General features: G+C 43.1%; 1 protein-coding gene across 1 annotated transcript in view; it reads left to right on the top strand.

Moving 5' to 3' along the window:
• LOC130277500 (mucin-5AC-like) overlaps positions 1-19,723 on the top strand; it is a 255,045-nt gene that overhangs the window by 129,372 nt on the left and 105,950 nt on the right. The window contains exon 27 of the mRNA XM_056528176.1: positions 1,625-1,760. Coding sequence (XP_056384151.1) covers positions 1,625-1,760 — 136 coding nt within the window. The remainder of the gene's footprint in view (positions 1-1,624; positions 1,761-19,723) is intronic.

The following is a 19,723-nucleotide window of genomic DNA, read 5'->3' as shown; positions in this document are numbered from 1 at the left end:
AAATGTTCCATCGGATAACTCACAATATTTACAGCCACAATTAAAACACATTCAAACATGGCAGATGAGTTGCAGATTTTTGTTGCTTTCATTTCTTAAACCTAAGTCCGTGACGTCACGACTCCGCCCCCGTGTGACGTCACGCCCCGTCCCCTCAATGCAAGTCTATGGGAGGGGGCGTGACAGCCGTCACGCCCCCTCCCATAGACTTGCATTGAGGGGACGGGGTGTGACGTCACAGGGTGCGGAGTCGTGACGTCACGGACTTCTGTTCCGGTGGTCTGGACCCAGACCCTTCAGCGCTTCCGGAGCAGAAACAGGTCGGTGCCGCATGCTATATTGCGGGGGTCCCCAGTAGTGTTCAGCGGCATAGGCCATATTCGAATTCGCGAATATTCGCGAATATATGGACGAATATTCGTCATATATTGGCAAAATTTGCATATTCGTAATATTCTCGTTTTATTTTCCCATATGCGAAAATTCGCGTATGTGAATATTAACACATGTGAAAATTAGCATATACAAAAATATGCATGAACTAAAATTCGCATATGCGAAAATTAACATATGCAAATCTTCGCATATGCGAAAATTCGCACGCCAGTCTCACACAGTAGTATTAGAGCCTTCTTTACACCACACAAGCTGGAAGCAAAGAGGGGTGATCACTGTGATGTGTACTGTGAAAAAAATTACGAATATATAGTGCTATATTAGCGAATATTCGCGAATTCGCGAATATGCGATATTCACGAATAAAATTCGCATTGCAAATATTTGCGAGCAACACTGGTCCCCAGCAGCGGGCCCCCCGTGATCAGACATCTTATCCCCTATGGATAGGGGATAAGATGTCTAGGGGTGGAGTACCCCTTTAATGCAAAGCATTACATTCACAACAAAATTTGCATTAAAGGGGTACTCCGGTGAAAACCTTTTTTCTTTTAAATCAACTGGTGGCAGAAAGTTAAACATATTTGGAAATTACTTCTATGAAAAAATCTTAATCCTTCCAGTACTCATTAGCTGCTGAATGCTACAGAGGAAATTCCTTTCTTTTTGGAACACTGATGACATCACGAGCACAGTGCTCTCTGCTGACATCTCTGTCCATTTTAGCAACCATGCATAGAAGATGCATAGCAGATTCATAGCAGCTGTATGCTAAGGGCAGCATGGTAGCTCAGTGGTTAGCACTGCTGCCTTGCAGTGCTGGGGACTTGGGTTCAAATCCCACTACGGACAACAATAAATAAAGAGTTATTATTATTATAATAATGTCAGCAGAGAGAACTGTGCTCGTGATGTCATCAGAGAGCATTCCAAAAAGAAAAGAATTTCCTCTGTAGTATTCAGCAGCTAATAAGTACAGGAAGGATTAAGATTTTTTAATAGAAGTAATTTACAAATATGTTTAACTTTCTGCCATCAGTTGATTTAAAAGAAAAAAGGTTTTCACCGGAGTACCCTTTAAACAAATCATGATTTTGTAGCAAATCAAAACTGTTGTATTTAGTGCTTACAAACATAACATCAGACCTCTACAGTATACTTGGGCTGTATGTATTGTATGTATTGTATGACATACTAACTTACCCAATGTATTCTATTCATATTGCAGGTTGTTACCCAAAATGCCCACCATCTAGACCCTTTTTAAATGAAAATACTATGAAGTGTGTTGCTCACTGTGGCTGTTATGAGAATGGCATATACTATAACAATGGAGATAAAGTACCACGGAACTGTTCTTCTTGGTAAGAGCAGAGAGAAAAATTATAACTATTCTGTCAATTATCTGAATTGGGTTTGAAACAGTATACAGTGGTCCCTCAACATACGATGGTAATTCGTTCCAAACGAGCCATCGTTTGTCGAATCCATCGTATGTTGAGGGATCCGTGCAATGTAAAGTATAGGAAGCTGTACTCACCTGTCCCCGCCGCTCGAGATGGTGTCCCCGCCACTCGAGATGGTGACCCAGGGCCTCCGCTGGGCTCTCCGCTGTCTTCTCCGGTCCTCTTCTGTCTTCTCCGGTCCTCTTCTGTCTTCCGCAAGGCCTTACTGGGCCTGCGTAGCGACGTCATTACGCCGCTGCGTACGCCATTCCTATTGGATGGCGTGCGCAGCAGCGTATTGACGTAATCGGAGAGGGCCTAGAAGACGCCGGAAGACCAGCGCTGGACCCGGAGGGCACCCCGGAGCATCGTGGAGGGGTAAGTAATACTTACCGCACCACACGGGGAACATTAAGCTGCTATCCGGCAGCAGCTTAAGCATTTGGCGTTGCCGGATAGCACTTAATGCGATGGCCCCGACATGAAAAGGCATTGTATGTCGATGCTGACATCGTGCTGCTGCTGCGATCCGATCATCCAGCATGGCGGCCGGAGGTCCCCTCACCTGGCTCCGGCTGTCTCCCGGGGTCTTCTGCTCTGGTCTGAGATCGAGCAGACCAGAGCAGAAGATGACCGATAATACTGAGCAGTGCTGTGTCCTATACATAGCACTACACAGTATTAGCAATCAAATAATTGCTATAGATAGTCCCCTATGGGGACATAAAAAGTGTAAAATAAAAGTTGAAACATGTAAAAAAAAAAAGTAAAAAAAAAAGTGAAAAATAAAAAAAAATGAAAATTGTCAGTTTTTCCCCATTTTACCCCCAAAAAGTGTAAATTTTTTTTTATAAACATATTTGGCATCGCCGCGTGCAGAAATATCCGTACTATCAAAATATAATGTTAATTATCCCATACGGTGAATGGCGTTAACATAAAAAAAATTTAAAAGCACATACATGCAGCTTTTTTGTCACATTTTATTTAAAAAAAATTAATAAAAAATTATCTAAAAGTTTTATACATGCAAATGTGGTATCTATAAAAAGTACAGATGATGGCGCAAAAATGATCCCTCATACTGCCCTATATACAGAAAAATGAAAAAGTTATAGGTGGTCAAGATAGCGCAATTTTAGATTACTGATTTTGTACAAAAAGTTTTAGATTTTTTTTAAGCGGTACAAAAATATAAAAGTATCTAGGCCATGGTTATCATTTTAATCTTATTGACCCACAGAATAAAGAACACTTGTCATTTTTACCGTAAAGTGTATAGTGTGAAAACAAAACCCTCCAAAATGCGCAAAATTGTTGTTTTCATTTAAATTTCCTCCCTAAAAATTTTTTGGGGTGTTCGCCGTACATTTTATGGTAACATGAGAGGATTCATTACAGAGTACAATTGGTCATGCAAAAAACAAGCCCTTATATGGGTCTTTAGATGGAAATATAAAAGATTTTAGAAGGCAAGGAGGAAAAAATGAAAAAGCAAAAATAAAATTGGCCTGGTCCTTAGGGTGAAAATGGTCTTGGTCCTAAATTAACCCCTTAATGACGCAGGACGTATATTTACATCCTGCGCCGGCTCCCGCGATATGCCGCGGGGTCACGCGGTGTCCCCGCGTCATATCGGGTCGATCCCGGCGGCTATCAACGGCCGGGACCAGAGGCTAATACAGGACATCACCGATCGCGGTGATGCCCTGTATTAACCCTTCAGACGCGGCGATCAAAGCTGACCGCCGCGTCTGAAGTGAAAGTATCCCGGCTGCTCAGTCGGGCTGTTCGGGACCGCCGCGGGGAAATCGCGGAGTCCCGAACAGCTTACAGGACACCGGGAGGGCCCTTACCTGCCTCCTCGGTGTCCGATCGACGAATGACTGCTCCGTGCCTGAGATCCAGGCAGGAGCAGTCAAGCGCCAATAACAATGATCACAGCCGTGTTAATACACGCCAGTGATATGTGTAAAAGATCAGTGTGTGCAGTGTTTTAGGTCCCTATGGGACCTATAACACTATGGGACCTATGGGACCTATAACACTGCAAAAAAAAGTTAAAAAAAAAAAGTGTTAATAAAGGTCATTTAACCCCTTCCCTAATAAAAGTTTCCCATAAAAAAAATAAAACAGTGTAAATAAAAAACAAAATAAACATATGTGGTATCACCGCGTGTGTAAATGTCCGAACTATAAAAATAAATAATTAATTAAACTGCACGGTCAATGGCGTACGCGCAAAAAAGAAATTCCAAAGTCCAAAAAAGCTTATTTTTGGTCACTTTTTATACCATTAAAAAATGAATAAAAGTGATCAAAAAGTCCGATCAAAAAAAAAATCATACCGATAAAAACTTCAGATCACGGCGCAAAAAATGAGCACTCATACCGCCCTGTACGTGGAAAAATAAAAAAGTTATAGAGGTCAGAAGATGACATTTTTAAACGTATACATTTTCCTGCATGTAGTTATGATTTTTTCCAGAAGTACGACAATATCAAACCTATATAAGTAGTTACATAGTTAGGCTGGGTCCACACTACGTTTTGTCCCATACGGGAGCGCATACGGCAGGAGGGAGCTAAAACCTCGCGCTCCCGTATGTGACCGTATGCGCTCCCGTATGCCATTCACTTCAATGAGCCGACCGGAGTGAAACGTTCGGTCCGGTCGGCTCATTTTTGCGCCGTATGCGCTTTTACAACCGGACCTAAAACTGTGGTCAACCACGGTTTTAGGTCCGGTTGTAAAAGCGCATACGGCGCAAAAATGAGCCGACCGGACCGAACGTTTCACTCCGGTCGGCTCATTGAAGTGAATGGCATACGGGAGCGCATACGGTCACATACGGGAGCGCGAGGTTTTAGCTCCCTCCTGCCGTATGCGCTCCCGTATGGGACAAAACGTAGTGTGGACCCAGCCTTACATAGTTAGTATGGTTGAAAAAAGACATATGTCCATCAAGTCCAACCAGGGAAATGAAGGGAAGGGTGTAAGGGGATAAGGGAAAGGGATGTAGTTTTATTATTCTGCATAAGCATTAATGTTATTTTGTTCCAGGAATGTATCTAACCCTGTTTTAAAGCTATTAATTGTTCCTGCTGTGACCAGTTCCTGAGGTAGACTGTTCCATAAGTTCACAGTTCTCATGGTAAAGAAGGCGTGTCGGCCCTTTAGACTAAACCTTTTCTTCTCCAGACGGAGGGAGTGCCCCCTCGTCCTTTGGGGGGGGTTTAACCTGGAACAGTTTTTCTCCATATTTTTTGTCTGGGCCATTAATATACTTATATACATTTATCATATCCCCCCTTAAACGTCTCTTCTCAAGACTAAACAATTGTAACTCCTTTAACCCCTTAAGGACCAGGCCATTTTACACCTTAGCAGTGGCGTCTCCAGCATTCATATTTAAGGGGGGCACATGGGGGGCCAGTGACAAAAGTGGGGGGGGGCAATTTTAAAATGTGTGTGTGTCTGTGTATATGTGTGTGTGTATTTTTTTATATATATCATAAATTGCCGTAGATTTTTGGGTAAAATGACTGATGTCATTATAAAGTAGAATTGGTGGCGCAAAAAATAAGCCATAATATGGATTTTTAGGTGTAAAATTGAAAGGGTTATGATTTTTAAAAGGTGAGGAAAAAACAAAAGTGCAAAAACGGAAAAACGCTATGTCCTTAAGGCGTTAAAACTAATAAATCTAGCTAATGATTTATACAACACAGTGGGAGCAGGGACTGTGCGTACACATACGCCTTGTGTCCTTAGGTCTCATTTACACGGACGGATCCTCAGCATATTTTACACTGCGGATCCCCAGACAATGGACCCTACAGTGCTGCCTCCGTCTGTGCCTGCTCATAATGGCAATCCTCCGCTACGAGCAGACACGCTTTGATGTGTATACTCGCACACATCGCGGCTGCTATCGGCCTAGCTCAGAAAGCAGTAGGAGCGGCCATGATGTGTGCGAGTATACACATCAAAGCGTGTCTGCTCGTAGCGGAGAATTGCCATTATGAGCAGGCACAGACGGAGGCAGCACTGTAAGGTCCATTGTCGGTGGATCTGCAGCATAAAATACACTGTGGATCCACCCCTGAATGAGCCCTTAGGGTACGTTCAGATGTACATGATCTGCTGTATATTTTCTGCAGCTGATTTTGCTACCTATTGAAGCTAATGGGTTGCAAAATCAACTGCACAAAATATGCAGCAAAAATATGCAGCAGATCCTGTACATGTGAATGTACCCTTAAGGGGTTAATGATAAACTAGCAGTGTGTTCACATGTTGTCCTTCCAGTGGGGTAAGTAATGTAATGTATGTACACAGTGACCCCACCAGCAGAATAGTGAGTACAGCTCTGGAGTAGAACAAATGTTGCTCCTGATTCAGAGCTGCATTCACTGTTCTGAAGATGGGGTCACTGTGTACAATTAAATTACTTACCATAAAAAAAAAAAAAAAAAAAAAAAAAAAAATATATATATATATATATATATATATATATATATATATATATATATAAAATGTACAAACAAGAAAGTTGCAACAGCACTCTAGGTCAAAAAATGGAGGCTCTCAGCGCACTTTTTGATCAAAATGTGTCCCCATATATATATATATACTGTATACCAGTGTTTCCAAACCTCCAGCTGTTGCAAAACTACAACTCCCAGTATGCCCATACAGCCATGATAGTATTGCAGGTTTGCAACAACTGGAGGCACCCAAGTTGGGAAAGACTGCTGTATACCGTGCCTTCATGCCAGCAGGTTATTCTATATTAGGAGTACTCACCAAGCTATTATACCTCTTTTCTCTCCACTGGGACCAAAAATAGGCCCGGGCATTTTAGAATAAGCAGCCCATTGTTATGGTGGGGGTCAGGCTGCTGGGACCCCCACCAATAACCTTGGTTCAAGTGGCTCTCCAGATGTTGCAAAGCTATAACTCCCATCAAGTCCGAAGAACCTCAGGTTTTATGGGAGTTGCCCTTTTGCAACAGCTGGAGAGCCACAGATTGGGGTACAGCCATCATCACTGCAGAACATACAAGTGAATCCAGCTCTGATGGGACAAATCAGGAAAATACACAAGGATATCAGGGACCTGAGTGACGTCTTCTCTGTTGTCTTTCCTATTCTTCCTCATCTGGTCCAGATGTCAGGACTTCTTCCAGCTCCATCTTCTCTGTCTGACGCCCGACCATCATTGGATTCTTAATTTGTCAGCAGATCCTCATCCTCTGTATGATGACAATAATAATTATATTCCTGCCAAATACCAAGCACCCTGAATATAATACTGCCAACCACTGAACCCTCTGAATATAATACTGCCACACACTGTACCCTCTAAATATATTATTACCGCACACTGTACCCTCTGAATATAATACTGCCACACATTGTACCCTTGAAATATAACCCTGCTATACGCTGTACCCTGAACACAATATAAGTCTTCCTCCTTCATCCAACCATCTTTTCCCTACACTTGTTAGTCCTTTTCATGCACCCCTATACCCCCCAACCCCTAAGTGTATGTGTGACACTTCTGTCATATATACATACACACATCTATTATACATGACTAGGGGATCGTATAGATCCGCTGGCCTACTACCACCCCTTTACCTGAACACAAGACACAGACACTTGCTTTGTGGTAGAAAACGGCCACAGCGGACCCCATTTTATTAAACCCTAACAAAATATAAATATTCATAAATATAACATATACATCAAACGGGGGGTAACACCAATAACCCCCAATAACAAATATAAAGTGCAACCAATATTTTAACCCCTGATATATTTCAAATACAATAAGGAAGGGGGACCTGAAGGCAACCCAATTTTATTACTCTCCTACTGAGCCCTAGGTCGCCTCACCCCCTGACCCAAAGGGCCCCACCTTCGGAGAGTATCCTGCCACAACCAGCTGGGTTCTATCCCAGCTCCACCAGGGCCGGTATAACCGGGCCACTGCACCATTTTTCCAGCAATGCCTCCAAGTCCCCCCTTTAACATTCCCGCCGCTGCGACAAACACTCACCAACCCCCACACTGCCTACCACTCATGCCAACACAAAGGGCGGGCGGGCGGGACAACTCCGCTTTCCCTGGCAGAATGACCTCCTGTTCCTGTTCCCTCCTATTTAACCCCTCTCACTCCTCCCCTTCTTTTCCCGCTCTTGACCTGACCTCTCCCTGACGCCTTTACTGCTTCTCATACCCCCCCCTGTCATGTGCCCCCTCCTCTCCCATGCTGTCCAATACGTGGGCTCTCTTTATACTTAGACACACAACTATCAAACATACACACACACACATCCCCCAATCCTCGGTTTCCTCATTACTGCATACCCTTCACCCCATCCTCTGTCTCCTCAACATCTCAATGTCATGCTCATCACCCCAATGCCCAACCCCTCCTGACGCATCCTGGTCTCCTCATCACCTCAGCACCCCACACAACCCTTAACAACCGCCACCCATCTTTGGTCTAGTAATACCTGCACTCCATATCAAGCCCTCCCCACCATGGTCTCCTCAGCATTGCACCCTCCCGCCCCCCTTCTAGCTTATATCCCCCCATCCATGATCTCCTCATCACCATCATTGCACCCCTGCACCCCATCCTGTCTTCTCATCATTGCAAATCAATCATCATCACCACATACCACCCCCCACCCCTTGGTTGGTTGGTCTCCTCATTTCTCACACATACCAGACCACATACAGATGAGCTGATAACATGGATTTATATGTAACAGTAGTAAGATTTCAGGACTACAGTCCTCATGTTAGGACAAAACATGTCAGGTATATTAGGATTTGCTAATTATTATTTCTACAAAGTAGGTGAAGGCTACTTTTGATCCACACAGGCACTTCCATTGATTGTATAGGGCTGGGATTTTATTTTAGCAATTTTCATAGATGCCCAAATCCCAGAATACAGTGACATTGATCAAAGCCAGTGTTTCCCAACTAGTGTGCCTCCAACTGTTGCAAAACTACAACTCCCAGTATGCCCAGACAGCCAAAGGCTGTCTGGGCATGCTGGGAGTTGTAGTTTTGCAACAGCTGGAGGCACACTGGTTGGGAAACACTGATCTAAGCATTAGGAGAGAATTCACTGCTATTCCCAGTCTCCTCATTGCTCACACCACTGCCCATCCCCCTGCACACACATACCAGACACCAAAAGGTCCCAACTCGCCCCCCCAACTCCGTGCTTGTTCTCCTCCTAATCTTTACAGCAAACAATCCTCAGTCTCTCTACTCACCTACCACATTCCTGGAGATCCGCGGTGCTGCAGTGTGAAGCAGGGGAGGCTGCAGGAATCCTTCTGTTCTCCCACTACGTCATGGAGTCGGAGGCTTCAATACGCCAGGGGCTTGGAGGAGACGTGTGTGCCTACGCGGTGCACGTACACTCCCATCAGCCCCTGGCCTGACTGACCCGGCAATAGTTTTTTAAAGGGCCAGCAGCATTAAAGGTAACTAGGGGAAAATAAGTGTAAGCAGCAGCAGGGCCAGGCTCTAGAGCCATGTCCAAGGGCCCGACCTATTGCTGCATAATGTTTAGTGGCAGGGGGAGCTGAGATCCGGGGGACCGGGCCTAACCTTCGGGGCCTGTGCCTCGGATCTTTTAGCGTAGTGACGCCCCTGCTCTATACCCAGCCGGTCAGTCCGCCCCTGGCCCCGATACTAGTATCGGGACAGCCCTATTTATTTTAAATTGGGGGGACACAAGGGGGGGCACGGCCTGATCTAGGGGGGCCCATGGCCCCCTCTGGCTCCCCCCTAGCGACGCCACTGCACCTTAGGACCAGAGCGTTTTTTGCAAATCTGACCACTGTCACTTTAAACATTAATAACTCTGGAATGCTTTTAGTTATCATTCTGATACCGAGATTGTTTTTTCGTGACATATTCTACTTTAACATAGTGGTAAATTTTTGTGGTAACTTGCATCCTTTCTTGGTGAAAAATCCCAAAATTTGATGAAAATTTTGAAAATTTTGCATTTTTCTAACTTTGAAGCTTTCTGCTTGTAAGGAAAATGGATATTCAAAAAAAATTTTTTTTTATTCACATTTCCAATATGTCTACTTTAGTTTGCATCATAAAATTGACGTGTTTTTACTTTTGGAAGACACCAGAGGGCTTCAAAGTTCAGCAGCAATTTTCCAATTTTTTACAAAATTTTGAACCTCGCTTTTTTTCAGGGACCAGTTCAGGTTTGAAGTGGATTTGAAGGGTCTTCATATTAGAAATACCCCACAAATGACCCCATTATAAAAACTACACCCCCCAAAGTATTCAAAATGACAATCAGTAAGTATTTTAACCCTTTAGGTGTTTCACAGGAATAGCAGCAAAGTGAAGGAGAAAATTCACAATCTTAATTTTTTACACTCGCATGTTCTTGTAAACCCAATTTTTGAATTTTAAGAAGGGGTAAAAGAAGAAAATGTATACTTATATTTGTAGCTCAATTTCTCTCGAGTAAGGACATACCTCATATGTCTATGTAAATTGTTCGGCGGGCGCAGTAGAGGGCTCAGAAGCGAAGGAGCGACAAGGGGATTTTGGAGAGTACGTTTTTCAGAAATGGTTTTTGGGGGGCATGTTGCATTTAGGAAGCCCCTATGGTGCCAGAACAGCAAAAAAAAAACACATGGCATACCATTTTGGAAACTAGACCCCTTGGGGAACGTAACAAGGAATAAAGTGAGCCTTAATACCCCACAGGTGTTTCACGACTTTTGCATATGTAAAAAAAAAAAAAAAATTTTCACAAAAAATTTCAAATTTTTTCAAGGGTTAATAGCAGAAAATATCCCCCCCCCCCCAAAAAAAAAAAAAAAAATTGTTACCCCATCTCTTCTGAGTATGGAGGTACCCCATAAGTTGACCTGAAGTGCACTACGGGAGAACTACAATGCTCAGAAGAGGAGGAGCACCATTGAGCTTTTGGAAAGAGAATTCGTTTGGAATGGTAGTCAGGGGCCATGTGCATTTACAAAGCCCCCCGTGGTGCCAGAACAGTGGACCCCCCACATGTGACCCTATTTTGGAAACTACACCCCTCACAGAATTTAATAAGTGGTGCAGTGAGCATTTACACCCCACTGTCGTTTGACAGATCTTTGGAACATTGGGCTGTGCAAATGGAAAATTAAATTTATCATTTTCACGGATCACTGTTCCAAAAATCTGTCAAACACCTGTGGGGCGTAAATTCTCACTGTACCCCTTATTAGATTACATAAGGGGTGTAGTTTCCAAAATGGGATCACATATGGGGGGGGGTCCATTGTTCTGGTACCATGGGGGCTTTGTAAACACAAGTGGCCTTCAATTCCAGACAAATTTTCTTTTCAAAATCCCAATGGTGCTCTTTCTCTTCTGCGCATTGTAGTGCACTCATAGAGCACTTAACATCCACATATGGGGTATTTTCTTACTCAGAAGAAATGGGGTTACAAATTTTGGGGGGCTTTTTTATTTTCCCTTGTGAAAATGAAAAATTTAGGGTGACACCAGCATTTTAGTGAAAAAAATTTTTTTTTTCACTTTCCCATCCAACTTTAATGAAAATTTGTCAAACACCTGTGGGGTGTTCAGGCTCACTTTACCCCTTGTTACGTTCCGTGAGGGGTGTCGTTTCCAAAATGGGGTCACATGTGGGTATTTATTTTTTTTTGGTTTATGTCAGAACCGCTGTAAAATCAGCCACCCCTGTGCAAATCACCAATTTAGGCCTCGAATGTACATGGTGCGCTCTCACTCCTGAGCCTTGTTGTGCGTCCGCAGAGCATTTTACGCCCACATATGGGGTATTTCTATTGAGTTACAAATTTTGGGGGTCTTTTTTTCCTTTTACCTCCCGTGAAAATAAAAAGTAAAGGACAACACCAGCATGTTAGTGTAAAAAAAATTTTTTTTTACACTAACAGACTGGTGTAGACCCCAACTTTTCTTTTTCATAAAAGAAAACGAAAAGTAAAGTAAGTAAAAGAAAAGTAAAACGAAAAAAGCCCCCAAAATTAGTAGTGCAATTTCTCCCGAGTACGGAGATACCCCATATGTGGCACTAAACTGTTTCCTTGAAATACGACAGGGCTCTGAAGTGAGAGAGCGCCATGAGCATTTGAGGACTAAATTAGGGATTGCACAGGGGTGGACATAGGGGTATTCTACGCCAGTGATTCCCAAACAGGGTGCATCCAGCTGTTGCTAAACTCCCAGCATGCCTGGACAGTCAGTGGCTGTCCGGAAATGCTGTGAGTTGTAGTTTTGCAACAGCTGGAGGCTCTGTTTTGGAAACACTGCCGTACAATATGTTTTTTATTTTTATTGGGGGGACAGTGTAAGGGGGTGTAAATGTAGTGTTTTACCCTTTATTATGTGTTAGTGTAGTGTAGTGTTTTTAGGGTACGTTCACACTGGCGGAGGTTTACAGTGAAATTACCGCTAGGAGTTTGCGCTGCGGCGATAAATTTGCTGCAGCTCATACTTGAAGCAGAAAACTTATTGTAAACCCGCCAGTGTGAATGTACCCTGCAAACCTCCAGCTTTTTAAAAACTACAACTCCCAGCATGTACTGACGGACCGTGCATGCTGGGAGTTGTACATTTGCAAAAGCTGGAGGCACACTGGTTGGAAAACCTTCAGTTAGGTTCTGTTACCTAACTCAGTATTTTCCAACCAGTGTGCCTCCAGCTGTTGCAAAACTTCAACTCCCAGCATATACTGAATGAAGGGCATGCTGGGAGATGTAGTTATGCAACAGCTGGAGGGATCGCAACTACAACTCCCAGCATGCAGAGACAGCTGTTTGCTGTTTAGGCATGCTGGGAGTTGCAGTTTTGCAACATCTGGAGAGCTATAGTTTAGAGATCACTGCACAGTGGTCTCCAAACTGTGGACCTCCAGATGTTGCAAAACTACAACTCCCAGCATGCCCAGACTGCAAACTGCTGTGTGGGCATGCTGGGAGTTGTAGTTTTGCAAGATCTGGAGGTGCACAGTATAGAGATCACTTTGCAGTGGTCTCAAACTGTAGACCTCCAGCTGTTGCAAAACTGCAACTCCCAGCAAGCCTAAACAGCTCTCTGGGCATGCTGGGAGTTGTAGTTTTGCAACATCTGGAGGGTTACAGTTTAGAGACCACTAAAGTGGTCTCAGACTGTAGCCCTCCAGATGTTGCTAAGTAACTCACCGGCTTCCGTCGGATGCAGGAAGCTGCGTCGCCGTCCTCTTCTTCCGCCGATCGTCGCCCGCTGCCGCCGCTGATCTTCGCCCGCTGCCGTCGCCGATGGGTAAGTGGATCTTCGGCGCCGATCCCTGTCGGTTTCCCCGTCCTGCCCCGCCTATTGTGGGTGGGCAGGACGGGGAAACCGAAAGTTAACCCCTCCGCCCCCGATCTGCTATTGGTGGTCGCTTCTAGATCACCAATAGCAGAGATATGAGGGGTTGCACCTCTGCCACCTCACTCCTATCGCTACAGGGGGATCGTGGGTGTCTAGGACATCCGCGATCCTCTTTATTTTCCGGGTCACCGGGTCACTATAGACCCGTATGACCTGGAATAGCCGCAAATCGCAAGTGTGAATTCACTTGCGATTTGCGGCGATCACCGACATGGGGGGGTCTGATGACCCCCCTGGCCATTTGCGTGGGGTGCCTGCTGATAGATATCAGCAGTCACCCCGGGCCGGTCCCCGCCCGGCGCGTGGCGGGGACTGAAATTCCCACAGGCGTACAGGTACGCCCTTGGTCCTTAAGTACCAGGGAGCAAAGGCATACCTGTACGCCCTTGGTCCTTAAGGGTTAATTGCTCCTCATAGCTAAGATGTTCCATGCCCCATATTAGTTTATTCGCGCATCTCTGCACCCTTTCCAACTCTGCAGTGTCTCTTTTATGAACAGGCAACCAAAACTGAACAGCATATTCCAGATGAGGCCGCACCAATGCTTTATAAAGGGGGAGTATTATGTCCCTGTCCCTTGAGTGCCAGTTTAATCCCCCCTAAGACATACAATGCATGCATGTTATTAGTACCCAGATGCATAACTTTACATTTATCCACATTGAACCTCATTTGCCAAGTGGATGCCCAGATACTTAGTCTATCCAAGTCATCTTGTAACCTATACACATCCTCTATAGACTGTACCGTGCTACAAAGCTTGGTGTCATCTGCAAAGATAGAAACAGAGCTGTTAATGCCATCCTCTATATCATTGATAAATAAATTAAACAACAGCGGGCCCAGTACAGAACCTTGGGGTACACCACTAATTACCGGGGACCAATCAGAGTACGAATCATTGACCACCACTCTCTGGGTACGATCCATGAGCCAGTGTTCAATACAGTTATAAACTAAAGTTTCCAAACCCAAAGACCTTAACTTACCTGTCAGACGTCTATGAGGGACAGTATCAAACGCTTTGGCAAAATCCAGAAACACTATATCCACAGCCATTCCTCTGTCAAGGCTTCTACTCACCTCTTAATAAAAGCAAATTAGATTGGTTTGACAACTTCTATCCTTAGTAAACCCATGCTGGCTATCACTTATAATACAATTATCCCCTATGTATTCCTGTATGTAATCCCTTATAAGTCCTTCAAACAATTTACCCACAATGCACGTTAAACTTACCGGTCTATAATTGCCTGGCGAAGACCTAGAGCCCTTCTTGAAGATTGGTACCACATTCGCCTTGCGCCAGTCCCTTGGCACAATACCAGACACCAGAGAATCTCTAAATATCATGAACAGGGGTACAGATATTACTGAACTTACCTCTCTAAGAACTCTTGGGTGTAGTCCATCCGGTCCTGGGGATTTGCTTACATTTATATCACTTAACTTACCTTGTACCATCTCTACATTAAGCCAGTTCAGTACATTACATGATTTGTTACCAGCACTGACCTGTCCAATGTCAGCTCCTCCTTCTTCCATAGTATATACAGAATTAAAGAATCCATTCAGTAGCTCTGCCTTCTCTTGATCGCCCGTGACAACCTCCCCATTATCATTATTAAGGGGTCCTTCATTTTTTTGTTGTTTATTGCTCTTTTAACATCATTTGTCAGCCATGTAGGATTTAGATTTAAGCGTTTATATTTGTTCCCCTTTGGTATATATTTAGCTGTATAGTTATTTAGAGTTGATTTAAAGATGTCCCATTTACCTTCTGTATCAGTATTTGACAACACCTCCCCCCAGTCTATGTCCTGTAGTGCAGCTCTCAGCCCAGGGAAATTTGCCTTTTTAAAGTTATATGTTTTTGCCTTCCCCGTCTGTCTTTGTTTACTACATTTTAAGTCAAAAGTAACTATATTGTGGTCGCTATTACCAAGGTTTTCCCGCACAGTTACATTACCAACCAGCTCTGCGTTGTTGGAAATGATCAGATCCAACAAGGCATCACTTCTTGTTGGGTCCTCCACAAACTGGCCCATAAAATTATCCTGCAATAAATTTAGGAGTTTTCTCCCCTTTGTAGTTTTAGCAAGCCCCCGACCCCAATCTATATCTGGATAGTTAAAATCTCCCATTATTACCACTGTACCTGCCCGGGCAGCCCTCTCTATTTGTTTACGCAGCCGACCTTCTATCTCTATCTCTATCTTTTGTAATTCTACTCACAATGATTCCACATCCTCAAAATCATCACACACTATGTAGGGTATCATTTTAACCATATGGACCTACAGAATAATGATAAGGTGTCATTTTTACCGAAATATGCACTGCGTAGAAACGGAAGCCCCCAAAATTTACAAAATGGTGTTTTTTCTTCGATTTTGTCGCACAATGATTTTTTTTTCCGTTTCGCCGTGAATTTTTGGGTAAAATGACTAATGTCACTGCAAAGTAGAACTGGTGACGCAAAACATAAGCCATAATATGGATTTTTAGGTGGAAAATTTAAAGGGTTATGATTTTTAAAAGGTAAGGAGGAAAAAGCGAAAGTGCAAAAACTGAAAAACCTTCAGTCCTTAAGGGGTTAAAAAGAAATGTGTCTGTAAAATTGTGGACAATTTGTGCCCATGTCCAGAGCAGTAGGCATATGTGATTTATAGTCTTTAACCCCTTAAGGACCAGGCCAATTTTCACTGTAGGACCAGAGCGTCTTTTGCACATCTGACCACTGTCACTTTAAGCATTAATAACTCTGGGATGCTTTTACCTTTCATTCTGATTCTGATATAGTTTTTTCGTGACATATTCTACTTTATGTTAGTGTTAAAATTTTGTCGATACTTTCATCATTTCTTGGTGAAAAATTCCAAAATTTCATGAAAAAATTTAGCATTTTTCTATCTTTGAAGCTCTCTGCTTGTAAGGAAAATAGACATTACAAATAAATTATATTTTGATTCACAAATACAATATGTCTACTTTATGTTTGCATCATAAAGTTGACATGTTTTTACTTTTGGAAGACATCAGAGGGCTTCAAAGTTCAGCAGCAATTTTCCAATTTTTCACAAAATTTTCAAAATCGGAATATTTCATGGACCAGTTCAGTTTGAAGTGGATTTGAAGGGTCTTCCTATTAGAAATACCACACAAATGACCCCATTATAAAAACTGCACCCCTCAAAGTATCCAAAATGACATTCAGTAAGTGTGTTAACTCTTTAGGTGTTTCACAGGAATAACAGCAAAATAAAGGAGAAAATTCAAAATCTTCATTTTATACACTTGCATGTACTTGTAGACCCAGTTTTAGAATTTTTACAAGAGGTAAAAGGAGACAAATCATCTCAAAATGTGTAACACAATTACTCTCGAGTAAGGAAATACCTCCTATGTGTGTGTCAAGTTTTCGGCGGGCACTGTAGAGGGCTCAGAAGGGAAGGAGCGACAATGGGATTTTGGAGAGTGAGTTTTTCTGAAATGGTTTTTGGGGGGCATGTCACATTTAGGAAGCCCCTATGGTGCCAGAACCGAAGAAAACCCCCCCCCCCACTTGGCATACCATTTGGAAACTACACCCCTCAAGGCACGATACAAGGGGTCCAGTGAGCCTTAACACCCCACAGGTGTTTGATGACTTTTCGTTAAAGTCGGATGTGTAAATGAAAAAAAATATTTTTTCACTAAAGTGCAGTTTCCCCCCCCCCAAATTTACCATTTTTATAAAGGGTAATGGGTGAAATGCCTCCCAAAATTTGTAACCCCATCTCTTCTGAGTATGGAAACACCCCATGTTAGGACGTAAAATGCTCTGCAGGCAAACTACAATGCTCAGAAGAGAAGGAGTCACATTTGGCTTTTTGAAAGGTTTTTGGGGGCATGTCGCATTTAGGAAGCCCCTATGGTGCAAAAAAAAAAACACATGGCATACTATTTTGGAAACTACACCCCTCAAGGAATGTAACAAGGGGTGCAGTGAGCCTTAACACCTCACAGGTATTTCACGACTTTTTGTTAAAGTTGGATGTGTAAATGAAAAAAAAATTTTTTTTCACTAAAATGCTGTTTTTTCCCCAAATTTAAAATTTTTACAAGTGGTAATAGGAGAAAATTACTCCCAACATTTGTAACCCCATTTCTTCTGAGTATGGAAATACCCCATGTGTGGACGTCAAGTGCTCTGCTGGCGCACTACAATGCTCAGAAGAGGAGGAGCGCCATTGAGCTTTTGGAAAGGGAATTTGTTTGGAATGGAAGTCAGGGGCCATGTGCGTTTACAAAGCCCCCATGGTGCCAGAACAGTGGACCCCCCACAAGTAACCCCATTTTGGAAACTACACCCCTCACAGAATTTAATAAGGGGTGCAGTGAGTATTTACTCCCCACTGGCGTTTGACAGATCTTTGGAACAGTGGGTTGAGCAAATAAAAAATTTAATTTTTCATTTTCACGGACCACTGTTCCAGAAAACTGTCAGACACCTGTGGGGCGTAATTGCTCACTGTACCCCTTATTACGTTACGTGAGTGGTGCAGTTTCCAAAATGGGGTCACATGTGGGAGGGGTCCATTGTTCTGGCACTATGGGGGCTTTGTAAACACACGTGGCCTTCAATTCCGGACACATTTTCTCTACAAAATCCCAATGGCGCTCCTTCTCTTCTGAGCTTTGTAGTGCGCCAGCAGAGCACTTTACATCCACATTTGGGGTATTTATATACTCAGAAGAAATGGAGTTACAAATTGTGGGGGGCTTTTTTCCTATTTTCCCTTGTGAAAATGAAAATTTGCTAACACCAGCATTTTAGTGAAATTTCTTTTTTATCTTTTTATTTTCCCATCCAACTTTAATGAAAATTCGTCAAACACCTGTGGGGTGTTAAGGCTCACTATATCCCTTGTCACGTTCCATGAGTGGTGTAGTTTCCAAAATGGGGTCACATGTGGGTATTTATTTTTTCGCATTTATGGCAGAACCGCTGTAAAATCAGCCACCCCTGTGCAAATCACCAATTTAGGCCTCAAATGTACATAGTGCGCTCTCACTCCTGAGCCTTGTTGTGCACCCGCAGAGCATTTCACACCCCCACATATGGGGTATTTCCGTACTCAGGAGAAATTGTGTTACTAATTTTGGGGTTCTTTTTTTCCTTTTACCTTTTGTGAAAATAAAAAGTAAAGGGCAACACCAGCATGTTAGTGTAATTTTTAACATTTTTTATTTTTTTACACTAACAAGCTGGTGTAGCGCCCAACTTTTCCTTTTCATAAGGGGTAAAAGGAGAAAAAGACCCCCAAAATTTGTAGTGCGGAAATACCCCATATGTGGCACTAAACTGTTTCCTTGAAATACGACAGGGCTCCGAAGTGAGAGATCGCCATGCGCATTTGAGGACTAAATTAGGGATTGCATAGGGGTGGACATAGGGGTATTCTACGCCAGTGATTCTCAAACAGGGAGCCTCCAGCTGTTGCTATTAAACAAAAACGAGACCAATGGTTGGAGGGCAATTTTATAATATATTACTAATAGAATACCATAGGTAATCCAATAAAGGCCCTGCAGATCCCAACCACGAAAACTAAAATATATACAGGACTTTAATGTGCAGGTCCAAAAATAATGAAGTGCAAAAAAGGAAAAAATCACACATTAAAAACACTGTGTGCTCCTAACCAAATCATTTAGAATCATCATGGGCTCAGCCAGCTCCACCATAGTTCTCAACTTGTAGGAGACACACCCAGGTTCATGTCTCTTAACTACTATTTGTTAGGGCACACAGCAATTTAAAACCATAACACTGCCCCCCCCCCCCAACGTTTCACCACTAAGTGGCTTTGTCAAGAGGCAAATGGGCAATGGCGACCAGAAACGCCAGCCAGACCTTTTAACACCTTCTATTATGATGTCATAATTTATTGCTCCAATCAAAAACAACTCCCATCAGGCAGTGTGATAATCACACCAATCAGCAATTGTTGTGGCATAAATGGCAGATTCAACAGCCAACCATAACACTTATTTACTTACCACTAGTTGTCTGCCACGTATCTCTTTCTTATAGGAGTCAGTCTGGACTTCCGGCACTGACATCACTGGTAAACACTGCGCAGAATAAACTGCGCACGGATCTTCACAATCTGTTAAACCTAAATACCCACAAAGATACAAACGGAGGTATCCTCCAAAGAAATCTAATACCAACAGTGGCACAAAAAACACCACTGCGAATCAAGCTTCCGCACATTTACCCACCTCAGTTAACCCTTATCCAGTATGTACCAATCCTTCCAATATATCTACCCATCAAGTCAATCCCATGGTGTCTATTTCAAATACAGAATGTTCTGGCACCTCAGTATCTTATTCTACTTCCTTACAAACAGTACCAATGGCTCAATCAC

Source organism: Hyla sarda, chromosome 6 (assembly GCF_029499605.1).
Source record: "Hyla sarda isolate aHylSar1 chromosome 6, aHylSar1.hap1, whole genome shotgun sequence".
In the NCBI taxonomy this organism is placed as follows: Eukaryota; Metazoa; Chordata; class Amphibia; order Anura; family Hylidae; genus Hyla; species Hyla sarda.
This window is presented reverse-complemented; position numbering and strand designations above follow the sequence as displayed.